The 23,991-nt window shown below is 38.4% G+C and overlaps 1 protein-coding gene across 4 annotated transcripts; it reads right to left on the bottom strand.

Annotated features, from left to right (window-relative positions):
• Positions 1-825: 825 nt before the first annotated feature.
• Positions 826-20,769, bottom strand: ANKRD46 (ankyrin repeat domain 46). Of its 4 annotated transcripts, none has more exons than XM_063171684.1 (5): positions 20,716-20,760; positions 18,955-19,021; positions 8,417-8,759; positions 6,928-7,086; positions 826-2,892 (listed from the first exon to the last, which is right to left on the bottom strand). In XM_063171684.1, exons 3-5 carry the CDS (start codon positions 8,725-8,727, stop codon positions 2,676-2,678), a joined length of 687 nt encoding a protein of 228 aa, XP_063027754.1. In that variant the 5' UTR covers positions 8,728-8,759; positions 18,955-19,021; positions 20,716-20,760; the 3' UTR covers positions 826-2,675. The 4 variants fall into 4 exon arrangements, with proteins under 4 accessions (XP_063027754.1, XP_063027743.1, XP_063027771.1 ...); XM_063171673.1 differs by lacking the exon at positions 20,716-20,760 and adding an exon at positions 20,454-20,586; XM_063171701.1 differs by lacking the exon at positions 18,955-19,021 and having other exon boundaries at positions 20,716-20,769.
• Positions 20,770-23,991: the final 3,222 nt, after the last annotated feature.

Below are 23,991 nucleotides of genomic sequence, written 5' to 3'. Positions count from 1 at the left end.
TATCTTAATCATATTTAAGCACTTCAGCTGAATTTTGTGTTGCCTGGCACAACAGTGAGTACCTGGATCAAGGTTCCAAGATACCACTGCAATAATAAATAAATCTTATTTACCTACAGACAATCCAAGTCTTTATATTGAAATAGTAGAATCCTCCATGACAAGTAAGCTAAAGTTACAGAGGTAAATTCATTCTTCAGAAGGAGCCTTTGAAAGGGAAGACATTAATGTTTGCAGATATATTGAAAGGCACACCAGACCTTTTACAGTAACAGAGGCATATACAGAAAAAACTCCACTTTTATCAGACATTTATCATGTCCCTATTTAAAGGAGCAGCACTCATTACACAGTGAAGTTCAAACAGTGCTTTGGATTTCCTTGTGGTTTAAAACATGAAATATCTTAATTTCAAACACAATTTTTCAAACCTTTTCAATGTGTAGTTCCTGCATGTCTACTTATGCATGCAGCGAAATAGGAAAGGCTACTTAAGGCTCAAGCTTTGTTTTTTTGGTTATGTTTTGCTCCTCTTCATAAGTAACCTTAAATTTTGAGAGGCCTCCAGACCACATGGTCAATACCTGAAGTCTCAGAGAAGAGACAGCCAGACAGCAATTTTAATTCAGCAACAATACTGAAAACAAAACAGGCAAATCTAAAGAACCTGTACTCTAAAATCTCATTATAGCAGCTGCATGTTTGCCATTTCTTGTGTAGGAAAGTTCCCCACTGCTGAAATATTCATTATCAATGCACAACAAACTTAGTGAAATAGGGTAGTGTCATTACTGCTGCACTAATGCAATAAGAAACCAAAACATATTTACTACATGTATTTATTTTTGGCAATCACCCATACTGAGAATACAATTACAAATTATGCAGATAATACATACAGAAAGATAATGTCATTAATCAAGATGCATGGTATTATTAACAGAAATGTACTTATTTAGACAAGTAAGTAATTTAGGTATCTGATGAGTTTATATTTATCTTTGTGAACAATGGCACCATAAGTGAAATACTCAGAAGAGGAATATGCTCTCATTTTTTGTTTTTTTTTTTTTTAAGATGGTTTCTTTTCTGCAGCATTGTGCTGTTAAAAAAGTATTGTGTCATTAAAAGTCTAACTTAAGAATTGAGATCAAGATTTATTCAGATGCAATTTAGAATGGGGCCCAGCTCCAGTGAAACCCATATCACCCATCAAAACAAAGACAACAACCCTCTTCATTCAAACCAATAAACAAGAAATAAAAATATACATGGTACCAGAACAGAACCACATAGGTTACATTTAAATGTACAATAAATGTTTTAAGTTATTTAGCAACAACTGAGGAGTGGCTAATTAAAAAAAATAAAATTGACTCCTTAGGCTCACAGAATTAATTTTGTTTGGGATTTGCAAGGCAATGGCAAAAGAGAATTAGATGTCTAATCAGCATGGGGAGAGAGAATCCACTTTCTTTGAAAATCTCCCACTTACTATGCAATACCTTTCCAGCCTTCCTAAAGAAGTATCTAATGGATTTGTATCCCTAGGTTATTTACAACAAAGGGTTTCACAGCAAAATGGGAAGCGAAATAGGAATAGAAATACAGAATGGATCAAGATTTAACTTCATACAATGTTTCTAAATATTAGTATTTAAAACCTCTTTATTCTGCATACTCAGAAAATAATTCATAAGCCTGTCTGTTCTGTCTGAAAGCAAATGAAATGGAAAACAATTCTGGAAAGGAATTCTATTCAATCAAGTTCTCTCCACAAACACGAAAACACAATTACATGGTACAGTCTGACCCTTATGGGAGGACAAAAAAATTATCCTTCATGATATATTTCACAATGACCTTACAGAATTATTATATACACGGCAGAACACCTAAATCACCTTTTAATTACCCTTACAAAGAAAGTTTGCTTAGCAACATTTCAACAAAAATGCAAGATTTTCAGCTCAAGTCTTCTTCTAAAGCACAACAAACAGTTCTATTCTATAAATTTTATTTCAGGCAGGTATTAACAACATTAAATTCATCTGGGGAAGACGCACTACATTAACCTAATAAATAAAGGAGTGATCTATACAACAGAGACACAGCAGAACTTGAACTGTTTCTCATTACTTTTATAAACTAGCAGACAGGAAACTACGGAGAGGTATTAAAATAACAATGGAGTTTGCAGCTTATCACCATCTATATATCAGAAAGTGTTATTACATTATTAAGATTTCTTGAGGGGGACTTCTAAGAGTATTTTTCTTTCAACTGAAGCACTTACAAAAAAATCCGAGAACAGATTTACCTCTCTTCATAGAAAAAATAAACCAAATGTGGTTCTGTACTAGGATATATTTTTCATATGCAGGAACTTAATATTCATAATGAAAGGCCTTTTCTAATCACAATATTTTATCAGAGAGGATTATCTTCACATCTTGCTTGCAAGTCAAGGTAAGTCAGAGGTATCTTAGGAATGCTTTAGAAATCAGTGTTTTACTTGAAATTAATTAATCCCTCCTCCAAAGGGGTTAATAGTAGGTACAAAAGGCAAACAGTATATACAGCTGCCACTGTCTGCACCAAGCAAATAATTCCAAGCTAAAAATAAGATTAGATTAGAACAGGGAAAAGGACTTGTGTACTTCTTTGCATTTGCTTCAGTGCACCAGTTCAGGCTGGTTTTCTACGAAAGGAAGCACCCCACTAACATAATAGGCAATTCCAAGGGACAGGAGAGCGATGACAATGATGAGGAGCAGCACCCTCCAGAAGCCCAGGTCTTCCACAAACTCCTGCCACGTCGTGCGGAAACTGGAAAGAACTCCTTCACCCTGCTGCAGGTTTGGATTGAGCAGGGAATGGCTTTCCATTGCACTACAAAGGATTAAAGTGAAAAATACATCAGAGTAAAGGAATGCATTTGTCAGTATGACAGTGATCCCACTAAGGGCATCTGAAACATTCTAGATTAAAAATCAACCCCCTCTACTGATTTATAGCATTGCTTCTGCTAAATCAAGACAAATTAGATCAGGAAAATACTTCTAATTCTAAACTTATTTTAGCTGAAAGGACATTTTATTAACCTGTGCAAAGAGAATTATATTTGTTTATGTATAACTGCACTGAATTTTCAGGCCTGCTAGCCAGAAGCCTTCAAAGGTCAGTCCCCATAATTCCTACTAAATATGGCTTAGTAAAATATAATGAAGCATAAGTTAAGACCTCAAGGGGCACACATTATTTGTTAATAAAACAAATTATGACTAAAAATAAACTCTGATTAATAAAATGGAAGCTTTAACCAATATTAATTGAGATGCTGAGTTCTGCAGTGACCTTTACTATTCTCCTGGATATCTTTGTTACATGACCCTTCCAAAAAAACATTAAAAATCACAGAAAACAATAACTTTGGATAACAAGAAGCTCAGAAACTTTCTGAACAAGTTAGCATTGCTGTGTTTTCTGCCATATGGTGTTCAGTGACTGCTTTCATGTTTTAGCATTCCACTACCAATCTATCAGGCCCTTAAATTGTCAGACTATAAATGAGGGAGTGGAATTCCCACTTTTCAAGAAAAACAAATATAAAATCTGAGAGAGGCAGTCTTCTTGACAATGATCACCTTTAGAAAAGATGTAAGTTGTTTCAAAATCCTGCACAGCCTCTTGTGTAATTCTCCCAATATTGCTGGTTTCACAATTATAACAGGAAACTATCTGTTACTTATGAAAAATCTCATGAAGAATAGGAAAGCTTTTGCATAGCCTGACTTCACTTAAAATTTTGGCCATCTCCACAGTCTTACTACTTTTCACTTGAGTGAGATTACATACATGGCTGTTTACAGGATCAGGCCCTGACAAACACAGAAAGGAAATGGTGGAATCAATCACATATTCAATGATGTCAATAGCAGAATATAAGCAAAAAAAAAAAAAAAATCTTTTCCTCCCTTTTAACTGTTTTCCATTACCATATTCCTAGATATTTCTTACAAGACTAATAATAAAAATTTTTAAAAATCAAGGAAAAGTAATTTCCAAGTCAAAACTAATTGTAGAAATGCTGCTGTTCTTCTTGACAGAAATAAATTGAAAAATTATGGTTATCAGAAAAAAGTCTCATTCACAAAGCTCTCTTCTAAGATTACACCATGGGAAAACTTCACACTATTCATATGGTATTTTTTCTCAGGAAGTGTAACCACTGAAGAACAATGAGCTTGAACTCCCACAACTTGCTCAAGTATTGCAGCATCATGTGCACAAGATTTCAGGAATTGCCTATTAAACAGTCTGCATTTTTGTTTTTTAAATATTTACCATGCTGTAAAGCTATTTTAGCTTACCCATAGGTGCAGGATTTAGTAATCTTCCTTGCTTATTATGATTTCCCAAGCAAAACAAAGGGTTTAGTAAAAGACAGCCCTTTGTGCAGAACAGAATTGCTTACTCTTGAGTACTAACTAGTTAATACATAACCACAGAGAGGTTAAATAAAGGTGCAATGCAATTTAAGTGGAAAGGTCACAGGCTTGCTCATTAAAAAGGGTACACAGAAAACATTTTTACTATTTTATATTATGACCCAATTAAAACAAATGTTATTCAATATATTTTTTCTTATTACAAATTAGAGCTGCATAAAAACTGGTAATGCAGCAACATGGCAGACAAGAGAAGAGTTTGTGCCACACAGCCCAGACAGATGTTCTGTGTCCAGCAGCAGGTGGGAGTTCACATTTAGACATGCTTGTGGCACAGCCACAGGTCCTGCTGGGCTGTGCAGAAGGACAGATGTCTGTGTGAGAGAGGGACAGAGGGAGCTCTGCCTCCTGGCAGCAGGGCAAAGCAAGCAAAACCAAATTTGACTTGGGAACAGAGCTCTGGCCTCTGCTTCCTGAGCAGCAGCAACTGCCTGTAACACGGAGCAGAAAACTGAAGGCAGAGACTGTTTTTAGAAAGAGTGTTATTTCTCCATAGGTTCATACATAATGTAAGAGTTCAGAGGGCAGAGGACAGAAGTCATAAATCTAAGTGTCCCTAAAATGTGAAAATAATACAAAGAAGGGTGGTGAAACTGTGGAGGTCTGAGAAGCCAACTGGTAAAAAGATATTATTTATTTATAAAGCAAACAGCACACAAGCTCATTTGCTTTGGCTCCTGTAGGCATCTGTCATTTGTTACTTTGAAAATAATGCATTTCAGACATTTTAAACACGTTCCCAAACAAGCTGGGTAGTGCACTGTTTATGTCTCTGTGCCTGTCCCCAAGGAGAGTTGCTGACTTCCTGGCCAAAGCAAACAATATAACATTTATGAAGGTCAAATAACAGAAAGGAAGCTATGTTTGTTAAAGAGACACCATCAAATCAAAAACCAAAATTTAAATGGGGCTGAGCTGTTCGTCCATATGTTTAAACAAAATCAGCCTAAGTGCATTTGTGTGTGTCAAGACATTTTCAGTAAAAGTTAGTGAAGTCTGAAAGGTAATATGCACTAATTCTTACAATGCACAACCACGTAATTTTGAAAATAAAATTAATTTTCTGTTTCATGGTTTAGAACAGTCTCTCTGACTGGTAAGGTCACCTGATGTATAAGAAAGAACTTAATGGGAGTACTGAGTATTATTTCTGCAGTCTTGTTGGTTTCACCTTTTCTGTTTACTCATCTTAGATCTAACTCCATCTATACAGCTTATTTTCTGTTTACAGTACAGCCTGTCTACATTTTCACATAAACCAAGCAACAGTTATATGACAAAACTCCCTGTCTTTTGTGATATAATGTTCCAGTAGTCATAGTTCATGGTCATCATTAGACAATATAAAAAAATCCACATTTTTTTGAATGGGGGTAAGCAGCATAATAAGACATATCAGAGAGCAGAAGTCACCATTACTTTATACAACAGGACTGATTGTTTTCTTTATGCAGTGAAAATGTCTTGTTTTGTACTTCACTGCATTTCTCAGGGTAGCATTAACTCCTGGAACTGACTAATGCACCAAGCCTGTTCTCCTTATATGTTTGGTTTTTGCTGAGAAACTTTTTATTTTATAGCATACAACTTTCAGTAATTACAGTTGCATTGCTACAGAATCACAATTTATTACTATTGATTTCCTCACCCTCGTAACCCCAGGTTTTTGTCTATGCCATCTCAATTTTCCTTGTTTCTTGGTATCACTAACCATGCTTCTACTACTCATGCTTTTGCTTTTTTATTTAAGAAAATTCAAAGTAAGCACAGTCCCAGAACCAGACTTTTAGGACTTCATTATTAACTTCCCTCTAACCCAACCATTTCCCTGAAATGATCAGCAATTTTCTCGAAATCCTCAGTTCTGCATTAACTATCTCTTTAGTCATCAAAATATTCTTATTCTCCATCTTTTCCAGGACTGCTAACAATAGAAATTTCAGATACGACACCATATAAAATTCTTTATTCAGGTTGAGATTGATGAAAAGTCTCCCACCCCTTTTTTTTGCATAGAAAATCATCAAAAGGATGTCAGGTTAGCCTGTGATGCTGACACTTTGCATTTCCCACTATTTCCCACTTGGCTTTGTGGTAGGTGGTAGAGTATTTGTGTTTGGGACTCCGAATGGAAAATTAGCCTTTTTTTTTTTTTTTTTAATTTTACCATAAAATTAAAATCTCAATAGAAGTTCCTTTTTTTTCTAACATTGGATCAGTTTAAAGAGATTTTTCCAAAATTTAACACTCAATTTTGATTTTTGATTTTTCCAGAATTTAACACTCAATTTTGATTTGATAATGTCAGGCCAAATTTGATATTACCTGTTTTGAGGAATAAACAATCAAGTCAATCCCAAAAATCTAAAGCCATAAACATTATCTCTCCTGGTAGTTATTTTTGTTTGGTAAATACCTTTCACTTTCAGCTGTCTGCATTGTCTCCAGCTTTGAGTGAGCTCCTCTGTTAAATCCTTTCACCTCCTGCTCCTCTAACGATTCCAGCAGTCTAATCACATCTTTATTCACACCCCTTCGTTTGGCAAGAACAAGTGGTGTTGCACCTTGGTGGTTGCTAAAACAAGCCCATAAAAAGACATAAGAAAATTTTAACATAGAAATTTTGTAACAAGTCAACTCAGCATAACATATTACAATTTAGTAAGTCCTGAGAGCTGTTTTCTGTTTTATCAGACAGTAATAAATTCCAATCTATCCAAGTTACAGCACAATTGGATATAGAAGAAAATAAGTATATTTAGGTTTGAAATTGCACAACTCTTTTCCCCCTCTAATAAAATCAAATTCTTAGAACTCTAATCTAATTGGAATCTGAGTGTTACATTAAAAAAAAAAACAAAACAAAAAAAAAAAAACAAAAACAAAAACAAAAAGAAAAAAAAAAACCAAAAAACCCCCAGTAGATTTATGGCAATGTTCAAGTTTAAGCTTAATTTCAAGAAAGAATTGTGCAATCTGGCTCCTAATAGTTCCTTTTCCATGAGGGTATTAGGACATGAGGCAGAAATGAAATAAAATACAGATGGTCCCACTGCTGCTATTAAAATAATACTGAATAGGTCCAGAGCTGCCTTTAGACCAGGAATTTCCACCAGAGCTGTTTGAAATGAGGAGAAAAAGTCCCAACCCACAACCCATAAATAATCGGGTCTACCAATAACCAGTTTTGCTGAGTTGAAAACACTAATGAGGGACAGGTGAAAAAGGGACAGATTTAAAAACTCAAAAGGTTTTGACATTACTCCTGGCTTTTGCACACATTGTGAATATGCAGAAAGTTCCACAAACAAAGTAATTCAGCACAGGAATGAAACAGCTAGTTATTTTGCAGCTTGAGAGCTTCCATCTGAGCACTGGCATCTGACAGCTGCTGGAAGCCAGAAGGAAAGAATATACAATATTCTGAGTCACAGACTTTGAGGGAGGGCAAAAACACTGAAAGGAAGCATTGTTACCAGAAGAGTATGGGAATGAACTGACACACACATATACTGTATTTTCTTTGTCTTAGATAGTACCACAATAGAAAATGGGGTGGAGAAATTCTTTTAAAGTAGTCAATGTGATTTTTTCTTTGGTGCCAACCACCCACACCTGGCTGTCTGGCCAAACCAGGGCAGCAATGTCATAAATGAGGCACAATTAGATACAGCAGCTCACACCACCAGCAGCTATTTACATTTGATTTGCTTGTTGCACAGACTAGCAGAAGTGGCCTCTTACTGTTTCCCTGCCTTTTTATTTTGCTTTTTTAAATTCAGTGGTATCTTTGTAAAATAGAATTGCACCAAATACAGCATTTCAGCAACAGCAGATTTATATGCAAGGCTCTGGTGACAGAAGACTAATGTATTATAAAATAAGTACTGTAAAAAGTGACTCACCAAATATCAATTTTAAGTCCATTAGAAACTAGGAACTGGATGGTATCAACATGGCCACACAGGTGAAGGGCTGTGTTGCCCTGGTAATCAGTGGCTAGCAGGTCAGCCCCAAATTTATGCAAGAGCTGACAGATGTCTACATTTCCTCGGGCTGCCGCCAGGTGCAGGCCGGTGCGGCCCCGGCTGTCACGGATGTTGGGGTCAAAGCCGCTCTCCAGGAGCCGCTTGGAGTAGTTGAAATCTCCATCGATGCAGGCCTGCAGCAGAGGCACGTTGGTCTGCGAGGAGTCGTTCACAAAAACGTAGGACATTGCTCTGACTCTCTCAGGAGGAGGGGAGCAACCTGCAAGCAAAAGGGTGAAGAAATGATGGTGAAACCAGGCAAATAAACACAATGCTAATATTCACTAGACTGCTCGGGTCCCAAACAAGAATGCAAACTAGCTTACAGGTCAACTCTGAAACCCTCCTGAAACACATTAACTTTGTGTGCTGCATTCCCTTCTGGTAAAAAGAAAGAGCTCACACCTCTGGAAAGAGCAGCAAAGCTTTGTTAGGAGAGGAAACTGGTAAGATCTCTGCCACAGATGCCAGACAGGTGATTAGTTTTCAACCTAGTAAGGAACCAGTAGTAGTAGTGATATTAAAGGGCAAAACCCCACAGATTGGGACAGAAAGGAAGAATTTTTCATAAATGAGGAAACTCTAAGCAATTCAGTCCACAGGTACAGTCACACTAACTGCAATTTTTACCAGCTATAAGCAAAGCTGCTCCAATGGATTTTCAACCTCTGATTTTGAACTTCAATGCACAAACTACAGTACAGATAAAAATGGTTAATAAAAATACTAATTTCTTCATTCTGCAATAAATGTATTTTTCAATAGTCTTTGAGAACATTATTTTTACAGTGTCAGAGATACACAAACTGTAGAACAAACAAGAACAGCAATACAGAACACAGAAAACTGAATGTATTAGGAGAAATTGCCCACTGAAAACTGGAAGTGGGTGCAAGGAAGACAATGGTAAAATCAAGCACAGAGCTACTGTGGGTTTGAGCAGAACCTCAACATAGAGAAATACAAATGCAGTTTCTCCGGCTTAATACTAAATAAAGGATTAAGCCCTTTTCTGTATCAGGACAGACATAAAAGACAAAGACAAATGTTTCACCATGGATTACTTGGTATAGAATATTTGATGAACTATGATTTCAGTTTTGCAGAAGAATATTTTAAGGATGAGTCAAATCACGATGACACCGCATGCTTACGGGACACAGAAAAGATTACTTGAAAACAATAAGGAAAAAGAGAGTGGTTTAGCAAGAGAATGGTAAAATGTTCATGATGCAATTTTAAGCAATGAAAACATCTAGAAGACTGGACAACAGTCCTCTTTTTGTACTGCCTCAGAGAGGTGGAAAAAATAAAAAAAAATCATGTAAGCAAATAAAATTCCTCTAGAAGAAATCTCAATTGATACATGACAAAGTTAAAGTGATAGGAGGGAAACATGATTTTACTAGATGAGCTTGGAATAGAAAGTGAATTGAAATGTCATTTGAAACAGTATTTTTTGCTTGCCCAGGGGTTCTATTCTGGGCTCACGGTGTAGCAGTGTTCTGATTAACTATCTGAATCTCTTATTAAAACTGCTATACACAGATTTAAATTTTCTCATCTATATAAGGTATCCTTCCACACCAGTGCACTCATTCAGCCAGGAGAATGGAAACATGGCCAGTAGCCAAAGAATTCAATTTAAAACCTCTCCTTTTATGAGAGTTCATAATGTCTATATTTTATAGCTCTTCCCCCATGTTTTAGATCAAATTCAAGATCAAAGTACCTCCAGAAGTAATTTCAAAATGTGTACACACTGGTTTGAATAACAGCTCTAGCACTGGAGGCTGTTGAGTTTAATAAATCCTATTTAAACTTCACTAGGCTGTGTTTCCTATCTGGACAAATTCTGCTACATATATCAACACTTGTCCAGTTTTCCAGTGCGGGAATGCACAACGTTTTTTTCTTTATTGGATGCTGAAGAGAAAGAGATAGAAATAAATTCTATGTCTTGGTATCTGTATAAGGAATGATTCTAAGCAGAGTACATTCCTCTGGGCTGCAAGTATGTTTTGAAGCACGTGACAGTACATCACTGGCTCAAGAACTCTTTTCCACAACCATCTCCAACAGCAAGTGGCCGGTTCACTGATACACCATAAAACTTAGCGTGAGACTGGAGTCATGCAGGGCACTGACAGCCTCCTTATAACCCTATACAAAAAGAAAGGAAAATGTAATTACTTAAATTTTCAGTGAATATGTTACAACCCCCTGGATGCTACAAAGCTATGATTCCCAGCTGACAGCATTTTCAATTTTCTTGCCCATTTTCCATCCAAATCATGAATGATATGAGAATTTTTCTTCCACTCTGCTCATCCAGTGTTCACTGAGAAAAAATAATGGGCCCAGTTTCTCTCTGATGTGATTGTGACCTTTATATTCTGCACTAAATCTTCCCTAAAGCAAGATCATTGTAGATCATAAATCATTTTAAAACCTCCAATTATCAGCCATAGTAGCAGCATATCAATACCACAAACCCCTACTCACACTTGACAAAAAGTGGTTTGCTTGTAAAATAACGCTTCATTGTTTAAACCTGCTTAATAAAACAAGGCCTAACATAAATCAACATGAGAATATTATACTGGAAGAAATGTAGGCTGAGAAACAGCATGACATGCTCTGTTAAATATAAGCTAATGGCTGTATTTTCATACCAGACGTGTGTGTCTGGTAAAGCCTTAGAGAATTCCCCAATTGTGATGAAACATTAGCTAATAATACCTAGGAAAAAAGTCACCTCCTTATCTTCTCAGAACAGGAAGCACAAATACTAGCAGTTAACAGAAAGTGCAACTGGAAGTCATTCTGATTCAGAATTTATCATCACTAAAATCTAGAACTGATCACTCGTGTAGAAGACTAAAGTAAAACCTTAGTATTTCACAGTAAGAAAGACAAAGATGAGGCAAACCCTTCTTCCCAATACTTGAAGATTGTGGACTAAGCAAATACATTCACAAAAAAAAATCTGGACCATCTGGTTTGATTTATCTTTGTGATTAAAAAGATTTTTTCTACTAACACAATTCTATTTCACATATGGCTAGCTAACCTGCGCCAAATACAAGCTGCACACAAAGCTGAACTATGCACCATCTTTAAAATGTCAGTCCCAAAACAGCATGGTCTTGCCTTAAAATTAACCCAACCTAGCAGAATTTCCTGTGTAAGAAAACTCATAAAAAATCACAAGTAAAATTAATTAGATATCTTTCATTAAACAAATGGTGATTGCACTTCTGCCCACAGTATCAAAAAAGCTTATTATTGCAATGATTATCTGATACAACAGACTCAGGAGCAAAATTTAGAAACAAAACAGCATTAGCCATTCAATTTAAATTGCTTCTGAAAGGTGAATGAGGTAACAACTCTGAACCTGTCCATAAGCTGATATCCTACCAGTAAGGACTGATTTCATAAGCATCAATTAGGACAAATGGAGTTGCATTAGTAATAAGACACAAAATATTGCAAAATGACCATCCTGAACATCCCAAAAAAAATACTACTACTACTTAAATAAATCTAATTTTTAAAAACAGAAGTAAATCACTGCTTGTAAAAATGCATCGCTATCTACTGAAAATGTATCTGTTAAATAATATTTTTTGTTAAAAAAAGGTTTGCTTTTAATAACTTGGTACTTTGACTGAAAATCAGTTTTGTGAAAAAAAGTAAATTCAAAGACATCCTCCAAATCTAGAAGGATTCCCATTAGAAAGGCATAATGTAAGAACGCATTTTCCCTAGATTTATACATTTCTTTAGGCCTCAACACAATGTACTTCTTAATTAATAACTTCAGAAATTATGCTGTAAGCCTCTTCAATGACACATATAGCACAAGATAATTTAACCAAGCTGTTTTGTTTTCAAAAAGAATGCTTACATTAAGTGATTCTGAAAAAATAATTTATTTACTAGGAGTCAGTTGTCTCTCACTAAACTGTGCACAATGGTAACTCAATGTCACACACTCATCTGTTGCAGGACACATTCTCATCTGCAGAAGTCAGGAGCGATCTTGAAAAATTCAAACCACAGAGCTAAATGCAAGTTCTGTCACTTCTTAAACTAGTCCTAAAATTTGTGTTAACTGTGCACAGTTTTATTTTACTAAATATATGCTGTGGTCTCTGCTTTCTCCTTAAGTCCAACAGCTACCAAACAGCCCAAGGAACAGGAGAGAAAAGCTGGAGAGAAAAACAGGAGAGAAAAGTTCTGGAAAACTAGTTTCCCCCACTTCATTCAGGAAAACTGAACTAACTGCCCCTATTTTAAAACAACACATCAGTACCACAGAACATTATCAGATCGCTCCATCCTCGAGATTTCTCACTATTAATACAAACTCTGACATCTAGAACTCAGGCATCAGTAAGATCACCACTAGGGAAACTGCCACCACCAAGAAATGGAAACTAAAACAAATCCAGGAAATAGTAATCTCCTCTGCCAGCAAACACACCATACATGTTACTTGCAAAATTTGCATTTTTCAACTCCCTTGTGGTAAACAGCATCCTCTTTCTGTAATGCACTTTGAGAGCACTTCAGTGGCAGTGCCTTGCAGAGCTCTTCCTCTTCATTATTTAATGAAAAACATTCCAGTACTTTGCTTAAAATGCTGAGGGAGAAATTCCTTGCTAAGTTTTCACGCACATGCGAATTTATGTGTAACTTACTGAGAAGTCATTTCACTGAATAAATATTATATTTAGTAAAAAATTATGTGATCAACTCATTTCCATTTAGGAAAGAACTCCATTATGTACATCAAAATCCACTTAAGTTCTGTATTTTCTATTAGAAATCTTTATCTTTTCAGTACAACTAGAATGGTTTTATGGCTCCACCAATATGGAACTGCTGCTAAAAGCAGCATCTCAGACTAAGCACAGCATGATGCCTATTTTACACACTGCTATATTCTACAGATTTTCCCTTTCTAACTTTAGCTATTTTTTGAACAGTTCCTGGATTTGAGGTATCACAGCAGGTTTATAACACCTACATGCCCTCTCATGTCCCTAGTCAGCCACATGGGCAGGTGCCAACAGAATAACATTATTTATGCCATTTTTTTCCAATCATTCCCATTCCCTTATGCAGACATGAGACATCCAGGTAATGATCTCTTGATGTCAGGACCATCCTGTAAGCAGAAACTCTGGGACACTGCACCTACAAAGGACTTTACAAGTACAGGCTACAAAGTGCTTTATGAAAAAGCTTTAACAACTATTGCTGCTCTTATGGATCAGCAGATGATGGCTTTGGGAAATAGGGAGCTTTGCTCATTATTGCTCACTATGTCAACACTACAAGATAAAAAATATACAAGGCCTCAAATGCCAATCCAGGGTTGCAGGATGCTTCCCCAGTTAAAATAGTACAAGCTTTGTGTACTCAGGCACACAAAAAAAAGGGAAAAATAAGAAAGAGATCATTCATTTAAAATGCCTTTATTAACAAGCAGATTCACAAACATTTTATCCTTGCTAAACTTATCTGGTAATTCAGTTGCATTACATGTTTGGGCACATTTAACTTCAATCAAATATACAGCTAAGTATTTTTGAACATTGCTCATCTTCCATCTTCTGTACAAGAACTATTTAGGAAAAAAGGCAATTTACAGATTTTTTTCAAATAATCTGTAACTAATTCCTCACAATTGGTTCAATTAAACCAGTATATAGCTGCAGTACTTCTCTGATCATTGTGGCCAGTTTGAATACATCTGTTTTAATATAAAGTTATTGAATCATACAAGTCATAATTATCAACCTCTTCACAAAGCTTTACCTGAACTCCTTTTTTGTTTCTGCTGGGAACACGTAGGGGGTATGCTGGTCAAGAAAATATTAAAGATTACTACACATTGTTTTGTTATTGGTTTAATAGTCTGGTTATTAACGGAGTAGTGAGAATTTGTCCCACTCTTAATGAAGCGTTTGTGTTTAAATTCGCTGCAGCCTCGGAGCAGCCTTCTGGAGCAGACACTGACTGAGGAGGGCTGTGTCCGGCTGGCTGCCGAGGCAGGAGCAGCACGGGAGGCTGGACGGACACTGCCACCACGTGGACTGCCGGATTCCTGTCCGAATGGAGCGACAAACACAATCACAGAATGCCGTGAGCGGGGAGAGACACGAACAGGTCACCTGCCACGGCCAGGGACACCTGAGACACATTACCCGGGCTGCTCCCAGCCCCAGCCAGCCTGGCCCTGAACACTTCCAGCGATGGGGCACCCACGGCTCCTCTGGGAAACTTTTCCAGTTGTTCTTCACCCTCACAGGAAAGCATTTCATCCTTATATCCCATCTAAACCTTCCCTCTGTCAGTTTAAAGCCATTCCCAGTTTCGTGTCCTTGTAAAAACCCCTCTCCACCTTTCTTGTAGGTCCCCTTTAGGTACTGGCACGGTGTGTAAGCCGTGACTCACACACACCACTTTTTCTACATTTGTGGTGTTTTCTATTATCCTGGGAAGAAAATTATGAAAGGCCTGAAAATAAGATTTTATAAAACTTTATTAAAAGGATTCTGAAATCCAAACTTCCTTGCAGTATAACAGCATTCTCATTTAATCTCTGATTCTCTATTAGTGAAATGAGAACTTAGGTTCGAGTTCTGAAACTAAAGGTATTAATTTTAAAAAGTATGTATTTATGCCTGTTTCTTTAAAAACACCCAAAACTAAATCCAAAACACCCCCCCCCACAAAACCTAGTCCTTACCTAGACAAACAGTAAGTCTGAGATGACATATTAACTAACATGGGGAAAAACTTTCTGTGTCCAGGAGGAATCATCAGAAATCAGAACTTAATAAAAGCAATAAAGCAAACTAAGATCCTGTGATCAAATGACTTGTTATATAGTTCATATTTTCTTACTTTTTCCCCTTATAATATATATATAATAGCTTATATGTCCTTAGTCATGCATAACCTTGATGACATGGCCTTAGTGTAAAACATCAAATCTGGTTTAGTGGCTAGTGAACAGAAATAAGTCACTTTTAAAAGCAGATGTCTCCTAAATTTGTGAGTCATTTATATCTAACTGTATGCTTGACTTCACCTTTGAGAAAATATCTTGCTCTGCTTATTCATTGAAGTTCATTATTTTATACCACTAATGCATTTACATCAATGTACCAATGATAAGACAACTAAGAGTGTCAAACATGCAACTCTTACTACAAGTGCTGGATACACATATTTCTGTTCAGAATTTTCATGTTCACACAGTAAATCACTAAACCAGTTTATCAAAGACAAATAGTAAATTGATAAATTTACTCTTTCAAATATTTTAAATATCTATCAATGCATCCATCATGACACTAACAATGCAACAGTATCACAGTGGATTTATGTGACAAGATAAAATGGTAACACTATTAAGGTTGTATGTCTAACTGCTATATACATAGTGATACTACCTTTGCATAAATAGTTGCTTCACTATGCTTAGACTCAAAAAATTTCTCCATGTAGGCAAACATGTAGTAGTAAAAGTGACTGCCCAACTTCAGTCTAAAGGGACTGAAGGGAGTAAACCAGCAGCCTAAGCATTCTCAAGACAACAGGCAGGTCTGAGGAGAATGGGAGGTCAGGTTCAAGCTCCTGATCTGCACAGGGGCTGGAATTGACCAGAAATGCAATGAAAGATGATTGAAAAGAACCTGAGAGTGAGGTAGCTCAATTGATGTTTACCAATGCATCAATTTATCCTGCTGAGCCTGAAAACAGAAGACATCACATATACAGGGGGAACTTCTGCCTTTAGATAACTTATTAAATAACAGTAACTCATCTGTAAAAGACCCAATCAATATTCAGCATGAAACCTGGTGTCCAGACAATGAACAGCAATACCCATGTTTCTTTAAAGAAGTTTGACAAGTTCTATTTGAGGAAGGATAAGGAGAAACTGTGAAAAAAAGTCCACATCAATTATGACTTGTGTGAACAAAGAGCCAACATAAAGCAGCCACAGCAGATCCCAGCAAAGGTCCTTTTAGGCCTAGTGTAAGTTTTGAAATGGTGGCAAAAAGCAGAGGCCAGAAAGAACAGAATAGGGCAAGCATATATAATTTTGCTTTTTCTATTCAAAATGGATGGGTTTTTACATATTTTGCTCCACCTCCACCTCTGAATCTGCTTTCTCCTCTTCAACACAAATACTTTTAATACCAACAACATACTCTGGTAAGTTCTCCAACTAAGTTCTTATGAAGGACATCTCTTGGTCTTGCTGAAGCAGGGGCTTGGCAGCTTCCCTTGTGGACCCCAAGCTCTGCTGCAGGAAGAACAGACTGTGCACCTCAGCCTGTTCTTTTCATGTCACTCATGATTCTACAGGCCTTCATCACAGCCTCCTCAGACATCCCTTTCCAGGATGAATTTTGAAGTCCAGCTTTCTTGGTCATTCCTCATTTGTAAGGGGGTCTGGGTCTGTGACCATTCTTGTTTTGCTTCTCTGAATCTCACTCATTTTTACTCTGTTTTGTGAGCTGGGAGACAGAGCAAGGTTGACTCAATCAAGATGTGTGGGGTGAACCATGGATTAACAAGTGTCATGACAAAATTCTTTGCTTTGTTTTTTACTTGTTTCTTCAGTAATATTCCACTGTTTGTTTTCCACTTTTCCACTGATGCTTAATGCTGTTGCTACATTTTCATGGAACCATTCATCAAAACTCTAAGATACTGCTCATTACTGAGAAGTAATGGGAAGGTAGGATTCTCTTTATGCTGAGTCCCTCTACTTACACTGAACTCATGTGCCAGTATATTATCCAGTTACTCAGTTTTACAGGGCTCTTCTGCAGCTTTTCACAGCTGACCCTATCTTTACAACCCATGTCCTGGCAAACACTACCACCTTGTTGCTCACTGCCTTTTCTAGGCAGTACATACAAATTCCAACAGTTCAGAAGCCAGAACAGAACCATGCAGAATTAGTATTATTCCAGTCTTGCTGATCATAAGTTGACTAAACTGATGTCCTGGATCAGGCTGATCTGGCTCACCCAGCACTCCGCTTTCAAGAGCAGCCACCAGAGATCCTCCATTGGGAGAGCACGAGCCTGGCTGCTTCCTGCAGTCCATTCTCCATTCTTCTTTATAATTTTTCAACCCAACAACTTCTGCATGTAAGAAATGTCTTTGATGCTACACACATCCACTCTCCTCAAAAGCCTCTAGTATGGTACTTTGTTTTAATGCTTCTAGAAGATCCACATCACCTCTATCTACAACCCTACTCAGTAACCCTGAGGAAAAGCTGATGAGTCATGGATGTAGCAAAACTCTGAAGATGTACCCATTCTCAGAGAGAACAACCCCCTAAGGTACTAACACATAACACAAACAGGCATTTTCTTCTGTAGATAAAAAACTCCAAGGTGAAGAAGACACACAAGCATTTTACACCATCCACGAGAAGCCCATACACCCCAAGCCATTCCTGAAATGTCCTGCTGCCCTCCTTCTGTCACCATCCACTAGTGCTGGTCACTGAGCAGACACTCTAACACACTCTAAGAGGTCTTGAGCATGCTGAAGAATATCATAATGAGCAGTACAGGATTTATGCCTTTGAGTTTATATTATAAAATTCAGCTGATGTAGCTGCATTACTTGGATGTCAGAAATGTGCTGACTGACAAAACTGGTGTTTAAGCAGCTCTGTTCCACAACCAATCGAAATTTCATTGAAAAAGTGAAAGAAAAAATGCCACTTGGAAAAGTGGTGCTGATAGATGAATGATAACAGAATCTAAGTCCTGTAAGTACAGACAAGGCTGCAGTGGGGGACTGCACAAGATAAAACCTTTTTTCCCACATTTATTTATGATGAATATTTATTACGTATCATCCCTAAATAGCAAAGCAAACCACAACAAAACTGACCATTTCAGTATCTGTGCTCTTGACTTACACACACAATAAACACTCACAATGGAAATTTGGTGGAACAAACCCATGCACTCAAGACAGGCCTGCTGCCTACTCTAACAGCATTCTATGGATGGTCTCTCCAGAAAGCCCAGTGCTTAAGGGATCACGTGTTTCACATAACATGTATAAACCAGTGCCCTCTAAAACATCTTATGTGCTTATTAACTGATCTGTCTGGAAGTGAAACATCCACAATCGAGATCATGTGGGGAGATATTAACTGACAGACTGACCAAAAGAAAAGAGTGACAGCCCTCAAAATTCCAGCATACCCAGATCCCTAGAAGAGCTTCTAGTAGTAGTTCACTCCTTGGACAATCAAGTACCTCAGGTCCTGAGCTGCAGATGAGGACTTCAAGGCCACAAGTGCTCAAACATTAAGTTCAAAAGAACTTGAGGTGAGATAACACAATTACCTTAAAGCACTGCTTCAAATCCCTTGCTCCTGCTGATGAGACAACTTTAACTGAAGGACACCAAAACCTGAGGAGAGGAAATCTCTGTCACTGATTACAGATCAGAACTGAATTTTAGAGTCCCCTCTTGCAGAGGCAAACTCACACTGCTCTGGTAAGAAGACAGCACATGCACATTCTACACTTCAACCTTCATCTCATCTCAGCGTACTCATCACACCTTTTCTTTGACACAAAAAAGCCAGCAATGAGCCACTGTCATTTCCTGACTGTCACAAACTCTACTATTCAGACTGCAAACATTACTATTTTTTTTCTTCTAAAAAACAATTTAACAAGTTCTTGCTAATAATCTATTTCACAAACAAACAAAAAAGAAAAACTGGTCTATAGTCTACAGGTAACACTAAACTTAGGCCTCTGCTGCAGCAAACAAAAATATTATTTTTACAAACCAGCCACATTCCATCTAGTAAGTGTTCAGTTTTTGCTCTTCCTTGACCTTTTTGAAGGCTGGTCCTAAATATCAGTGCTCACTGATGGTTAGAAATTTTCATATATTATTAATCTTAAAATGTATGTTAAATTATTCATGTATTAACATGATCCTTTAGTTCAATTTATTTCCATCACCGTGTTTACCTTGCTGGTTAAACAGAAAACAAAATTACAATTATTCTGCAAAATTAAAAAAAAAGCCAAATGCCTCTTCCAACAGACTTTTAACTTCCCCACTTGACCTTGGGATATCTTCCTGTTTCTGTTCCAGTTTTTTTGCTGGGAATGATTAACATTATACAAAGAATTCTAGAGTTCTGTTCATGGGTAATAGTAACTCCTTTAACTGGATCACTGTAGTAAGCATTTACTTTTTCTGCAATTCAATATCTTGTAACTACATAACATTCTTTTGTTTTGTGTTGCTTTCAACTGGTAAGAATTTATTCTACAAAATTTTTGCTTGCAATGTAACAACTCTAAACCTTCATTCTTTAAATTGTTGTTAAACTTACTTCATATCCTTTTTCTCAGGATCACCCAATTCTTTCTGGGTAGTACTATAACCCTCTTCAACACTGTCAGTGCTTCCCAACTCCCCATCACTATCAAATTAAGACAGTAAAGTTTTAATTGCTACATCAAGGCCTCTATTAAATATTTTGTAAGATTGGTCTTAAGACTGATCTTCAAAGAACTAATTTTATACCCTCTGCTACTCAGATTTGATGGATTTTCGATTCAATATTACTCACCACAGTTTGTTTCTAGTTACTTCCCTATCCTGTCTACAGTTCAGGCGTTATCCCTACCTTTTCACCACAGTAACAACGTGCAGCAGCTTTAGTGTGGTCTAGAAAATTAAAAAGGGAACTACTCCATTTCCCATAAAAACAGTAACTACTTCATCAAAGACAGTTATGACAGCAGGTTAAAACATGTATTTCAGTCGCACTTATCTTGTTTACCCCTCGAAATCACGTTCAAAGCCGCTCACTTACCAATGCCCCGTCAGCAGGGCGGCCCCGTCCCCTCCCCTCCCCTGAAGGCTGGCACGGCTCCCGCTCTTCTCCCACCAAACGGCATCACAGCGCTCCACCTCTCGGGCTCGCGGGCCGGCCTGTGCCCAGGGCCCGTCCCCGGCTCCCTCCCCAGGCCTGGCACGGGCCTGTCGCGGTGACAGCGCCCTCGGTTCCCTGCCGTGCCCTCCCCGGCCTCCCGCCGCCGCCCCGGCCCCGCGCTCCCGTCCCGCTCCCGCCGTACCTGCGCGGGGCTCTCGGGGGGCGCGCGGCGCCGGGCGGAGCGAGCGGCCGGGCGGGCGCGCGCGCCCCCTGCTGGGCGGAGGCCGCCGGGCGCTCCCTCACGGCACCCCGGGCCGGGCACTGGGCACGGGGCAGGGCCGCGGTGCGGGGCCGGCCCGCGAGCGGCTGGAAAGCAGGATCAGCGGGACCAGCAGGAGCAGGGCAGTGATCGGCCCCCCGTACTCGGCTCTGGTACGGCACCCCTCCTGTACTGGGCTCAGGACTGGGCCCCTCATTCAGGAAGGGCACTGAGGAGCTGGAGGAGTCCAGGGAAGGGCAGCGGAGCTGGGGAAGGCTCTGGAGCCCAAGCCCTGAGCGGAGCAGCTGATGGGGCTGGGGGTGCTCGGCCTGGAGCAAAGGAGGCTCGGCCGGGACCTGAGCGCTCTGCAGAGCCCTGAGAGGAGCCTCAGGCCAGAGGGGTCGGGCGCTTCTCACAGGTAACAAGAACAAGGGACAGCACAAGAAGACATCGCCCCAGGCTGTGCCAGGGGTGGTTGGACATTAGGAGGAAACATTCTTCACGGAAAGGGCGATTAGACACTGCCCGGAGAGGTGGGAGAGGCTCCAGCCCTGGAGGTGTTTAAAGACTTAAATACTGGACCGTGGTGTGGTTGATGGGGTGGTGTTCCGGCAGAGGTTGGACTCGATCTCAGAGGTCTTTTCCAACCTTACTGATTCTGCGATTTTCACACTGCTGTGTGTGCTACCTCTATAACGCCACAAAAATCAGCAAGATAAACATTCGGGCAAAAGTACAGTGCCTCTGTGCCCGCCTCACCTCAGCACCAAGGTTCTCTGAGTATATGTGAATGGAAGCGGGGTGAGAGGGGAGAAAGGGTGGGGGCTGAAGTTATTTGACTTCACCCAAAAATATCAGTGTAGCTTTTTTTTTTTGGATGGATGATAACTCAGCAGGTCAGTAAGCGAACCACAACAGTCTGGTCTGCTTGGAAGGATCAGAGGAAATGCATGCCTTTCCCAGACAATGCCAGGGTGGCAATAGCCTGCTCAACCATCACACTAATTACAGACACTCACAGAAACGTGACAAGCTGATATGTAAATACTTTTTCTTGCTAATAGAGTAGTACCTTTTCCTGTCAACCCTCCCCTTTCTGCTGGAACAGTGTCTGGGAAAAGGGAAAACAAAACAAAAACCATAGTCTCAGCACCCATTCTCACTAGTAACTAGATTTGTATAAACTCTAAAGAACAGTGCACAGGCAAAGAATGACAGCAAAGGTTTTTGGTTGGTTTATGGGGTTTTTTTGGATTTGGTTTGGTTTTTTGTTGTTTGTTTGGGTTTTTGTTTTTGTGAGTTTTGTTTGTTTGTTTTCTTTATAATTCAAGACTTCAACAATGGGTGTATGATTTTCAGACAATTAATTTTGAAAGACAGTATCTAAAATAAATTATTAAGGTCCTCTTCTCTTATTTTCTCAACTACACAGTCATCTTCATTTGGCCTAACTAAAAATGTTTTCCTTGAGATACAACCCAAATGAACTACATGCAGTGGAACAAATAAACAGTTAGAAGGGCATATGCATTTCAGTAATTATAGGTAGATACAAACAAGCTAGAAAATCTCACATAATACAGTTCAGGTTGATCTCTTTGGGATATTTCAGAGAGAACAGAATTATTTTTTTCCTGCTGGAGTAGGACACAAGAACAGTTGCTTCTGCTCTAAAGCTTATTACAATGTACTGTATGTGTGGATTGGACAGCAGCTCCAAATGTGCCAATATCGATGTTGTTTGGCATTACAGTGACCACAAGGACATATATATATATATATATATATATATATATATATATATATATATATATATATATATACAGATACTTTAACTGCTGAGTAGGCCTGAATTAGATTGACTTCTGTTAATCACAGTCTTTAACCATAACAACTGCATAAATGCTGCCTTTCAACTCCACTTTTCCTAAAGGGTACCCAGTACTGTCTGAAGCTTCTGAACACCATAGCATCTGGCAGGTATAAGCAGGCAAATTATACTATTCCATTGCCTGTATCTGCAGTTTTCTGTTTATTAGGAAAACTTATGGCACTGATTTATCTTCTTGATACATGTTTGTACAGTAAATGTCCTGAAAATCTAATAAAAATGTTTATCATGAAGCTGTGGTAACCATGCTGCAGTAACTAGCATCAAGGCATTAGGAAGCTGGAACCAGGTTTTGCATACATTATCTCTGTAGAAGTTATTTCATGCCTGTTTCAAGATTTCTAAAATAACACATAACAGCAGAATTGTCTAGGTGCAGGCCCTTCTACAAAGCCTCACTATCTGCAAAGTCCACCTATGCTTCTTCATTTTCCTACTAATTCTTACTGCTGCACTAGCTTGTGTATTCAGACAAGAATTTTCAGGCTGTTATACTAAGCTAGTAGTATCATGCACTCCTACAGGATCAGAAACAAAATAAATGTTTTTCTTCTCATGAGTCAGCAGTAAGTTTTCAGAGTCTTTCAACAGCATCGGTTAAACTTTTCTCCAACTCAGCAAAGATTTATAAGACTCTTGGGGATGCTAATGCCAAAATTATAAAGACCCAACTCAATCAATGCTTTTTCAAATGAGAATGTACAAAAGATAAACTTTTACTACATTTTTCAAGCATCTAAAGAAACCCAAAACCAGTAGAGAAATAGCAGAGGAAATCCTTAAAAACATAGTGATCACAGCATTTAGAAACTAGCTAAACATGGTTTTAAGGTTTCATATTAATTCTCTAAAAACACAGCTTGGTGTATGAAGACATAAACCACTTCAAATTTGCTGTATAAATGACATATACCATTCCATACTATCACTGTTAAACACAAGAGCACACTGGGACTTGCTTTAACAGCTCTATTCTAATTATCAGCTTTAATTTTTTCAGCTCAATGAGTTTTGCATCAGCAACCAGACACAGCTGATATGCTCAGTGATTTTCTGTCGCCCTGTCCAAGGCTGTTCTTCTCACAAAAAAAATTTTAAACATGTTCAGGTCAGACTAATGGCCTCAAGCCCAGAGTGCCATGGAACTTGCTGAAGCTTCATCACAGCAAAGCCACTAAACCACATCCTTCAGCCCACAGCACAGGTGCAATTCCAGTCAGAAGATGTTGTCTCTCTTAATATCATTTGCAAGTTATTTGTGACTGCTGAAGGCCACACCTAACATAGAAGCTCATCTCCAGCAGTAACAAGTACAGAGCACTTTGAAG

Source organism: Melospiza melodia, chromosome 1 (assembly GCF_035770615.1).
Source record: "Melospiza melodia melodia isolate bMelMel2 chromosome 1, bMelMel2.pri, whole genome shotgun sequence".
Taxonomy (NCBI): Eukaryota; Metazoa; Chordata; class Aves; order Passeriformes; family Passerellidae; genus Melospiza; species Melospiza melodia.
Note: the sequence above shows the minus strand (reverse complement) of the source record. Positions and strands in the feature narration are given on the sequence as shown.

Coding starts and splice junctions, on each gene's coding strand:
- ANKRD46 (XM_063171701.1), bottom strand. CDS start 8,727: ATGTCCTACGTTTTTGTGAACGACTCCTCGCAGACCAACGTGCCTCTG. Junction 7,087..8,416: donor GGACTTAAAATTGATATTTG/GTGAGTCACTTT, acceptor GGCTTGTTTTAG/CAACCACCAAGGTGCAACAC. Junction 2,893..6,927: donor CAGACAGCTGAAAGTGAAAG/GTATTTACCAAA, acceptor AATCCTTTGTAG/TGCAATGGAAAGCCATTCCC.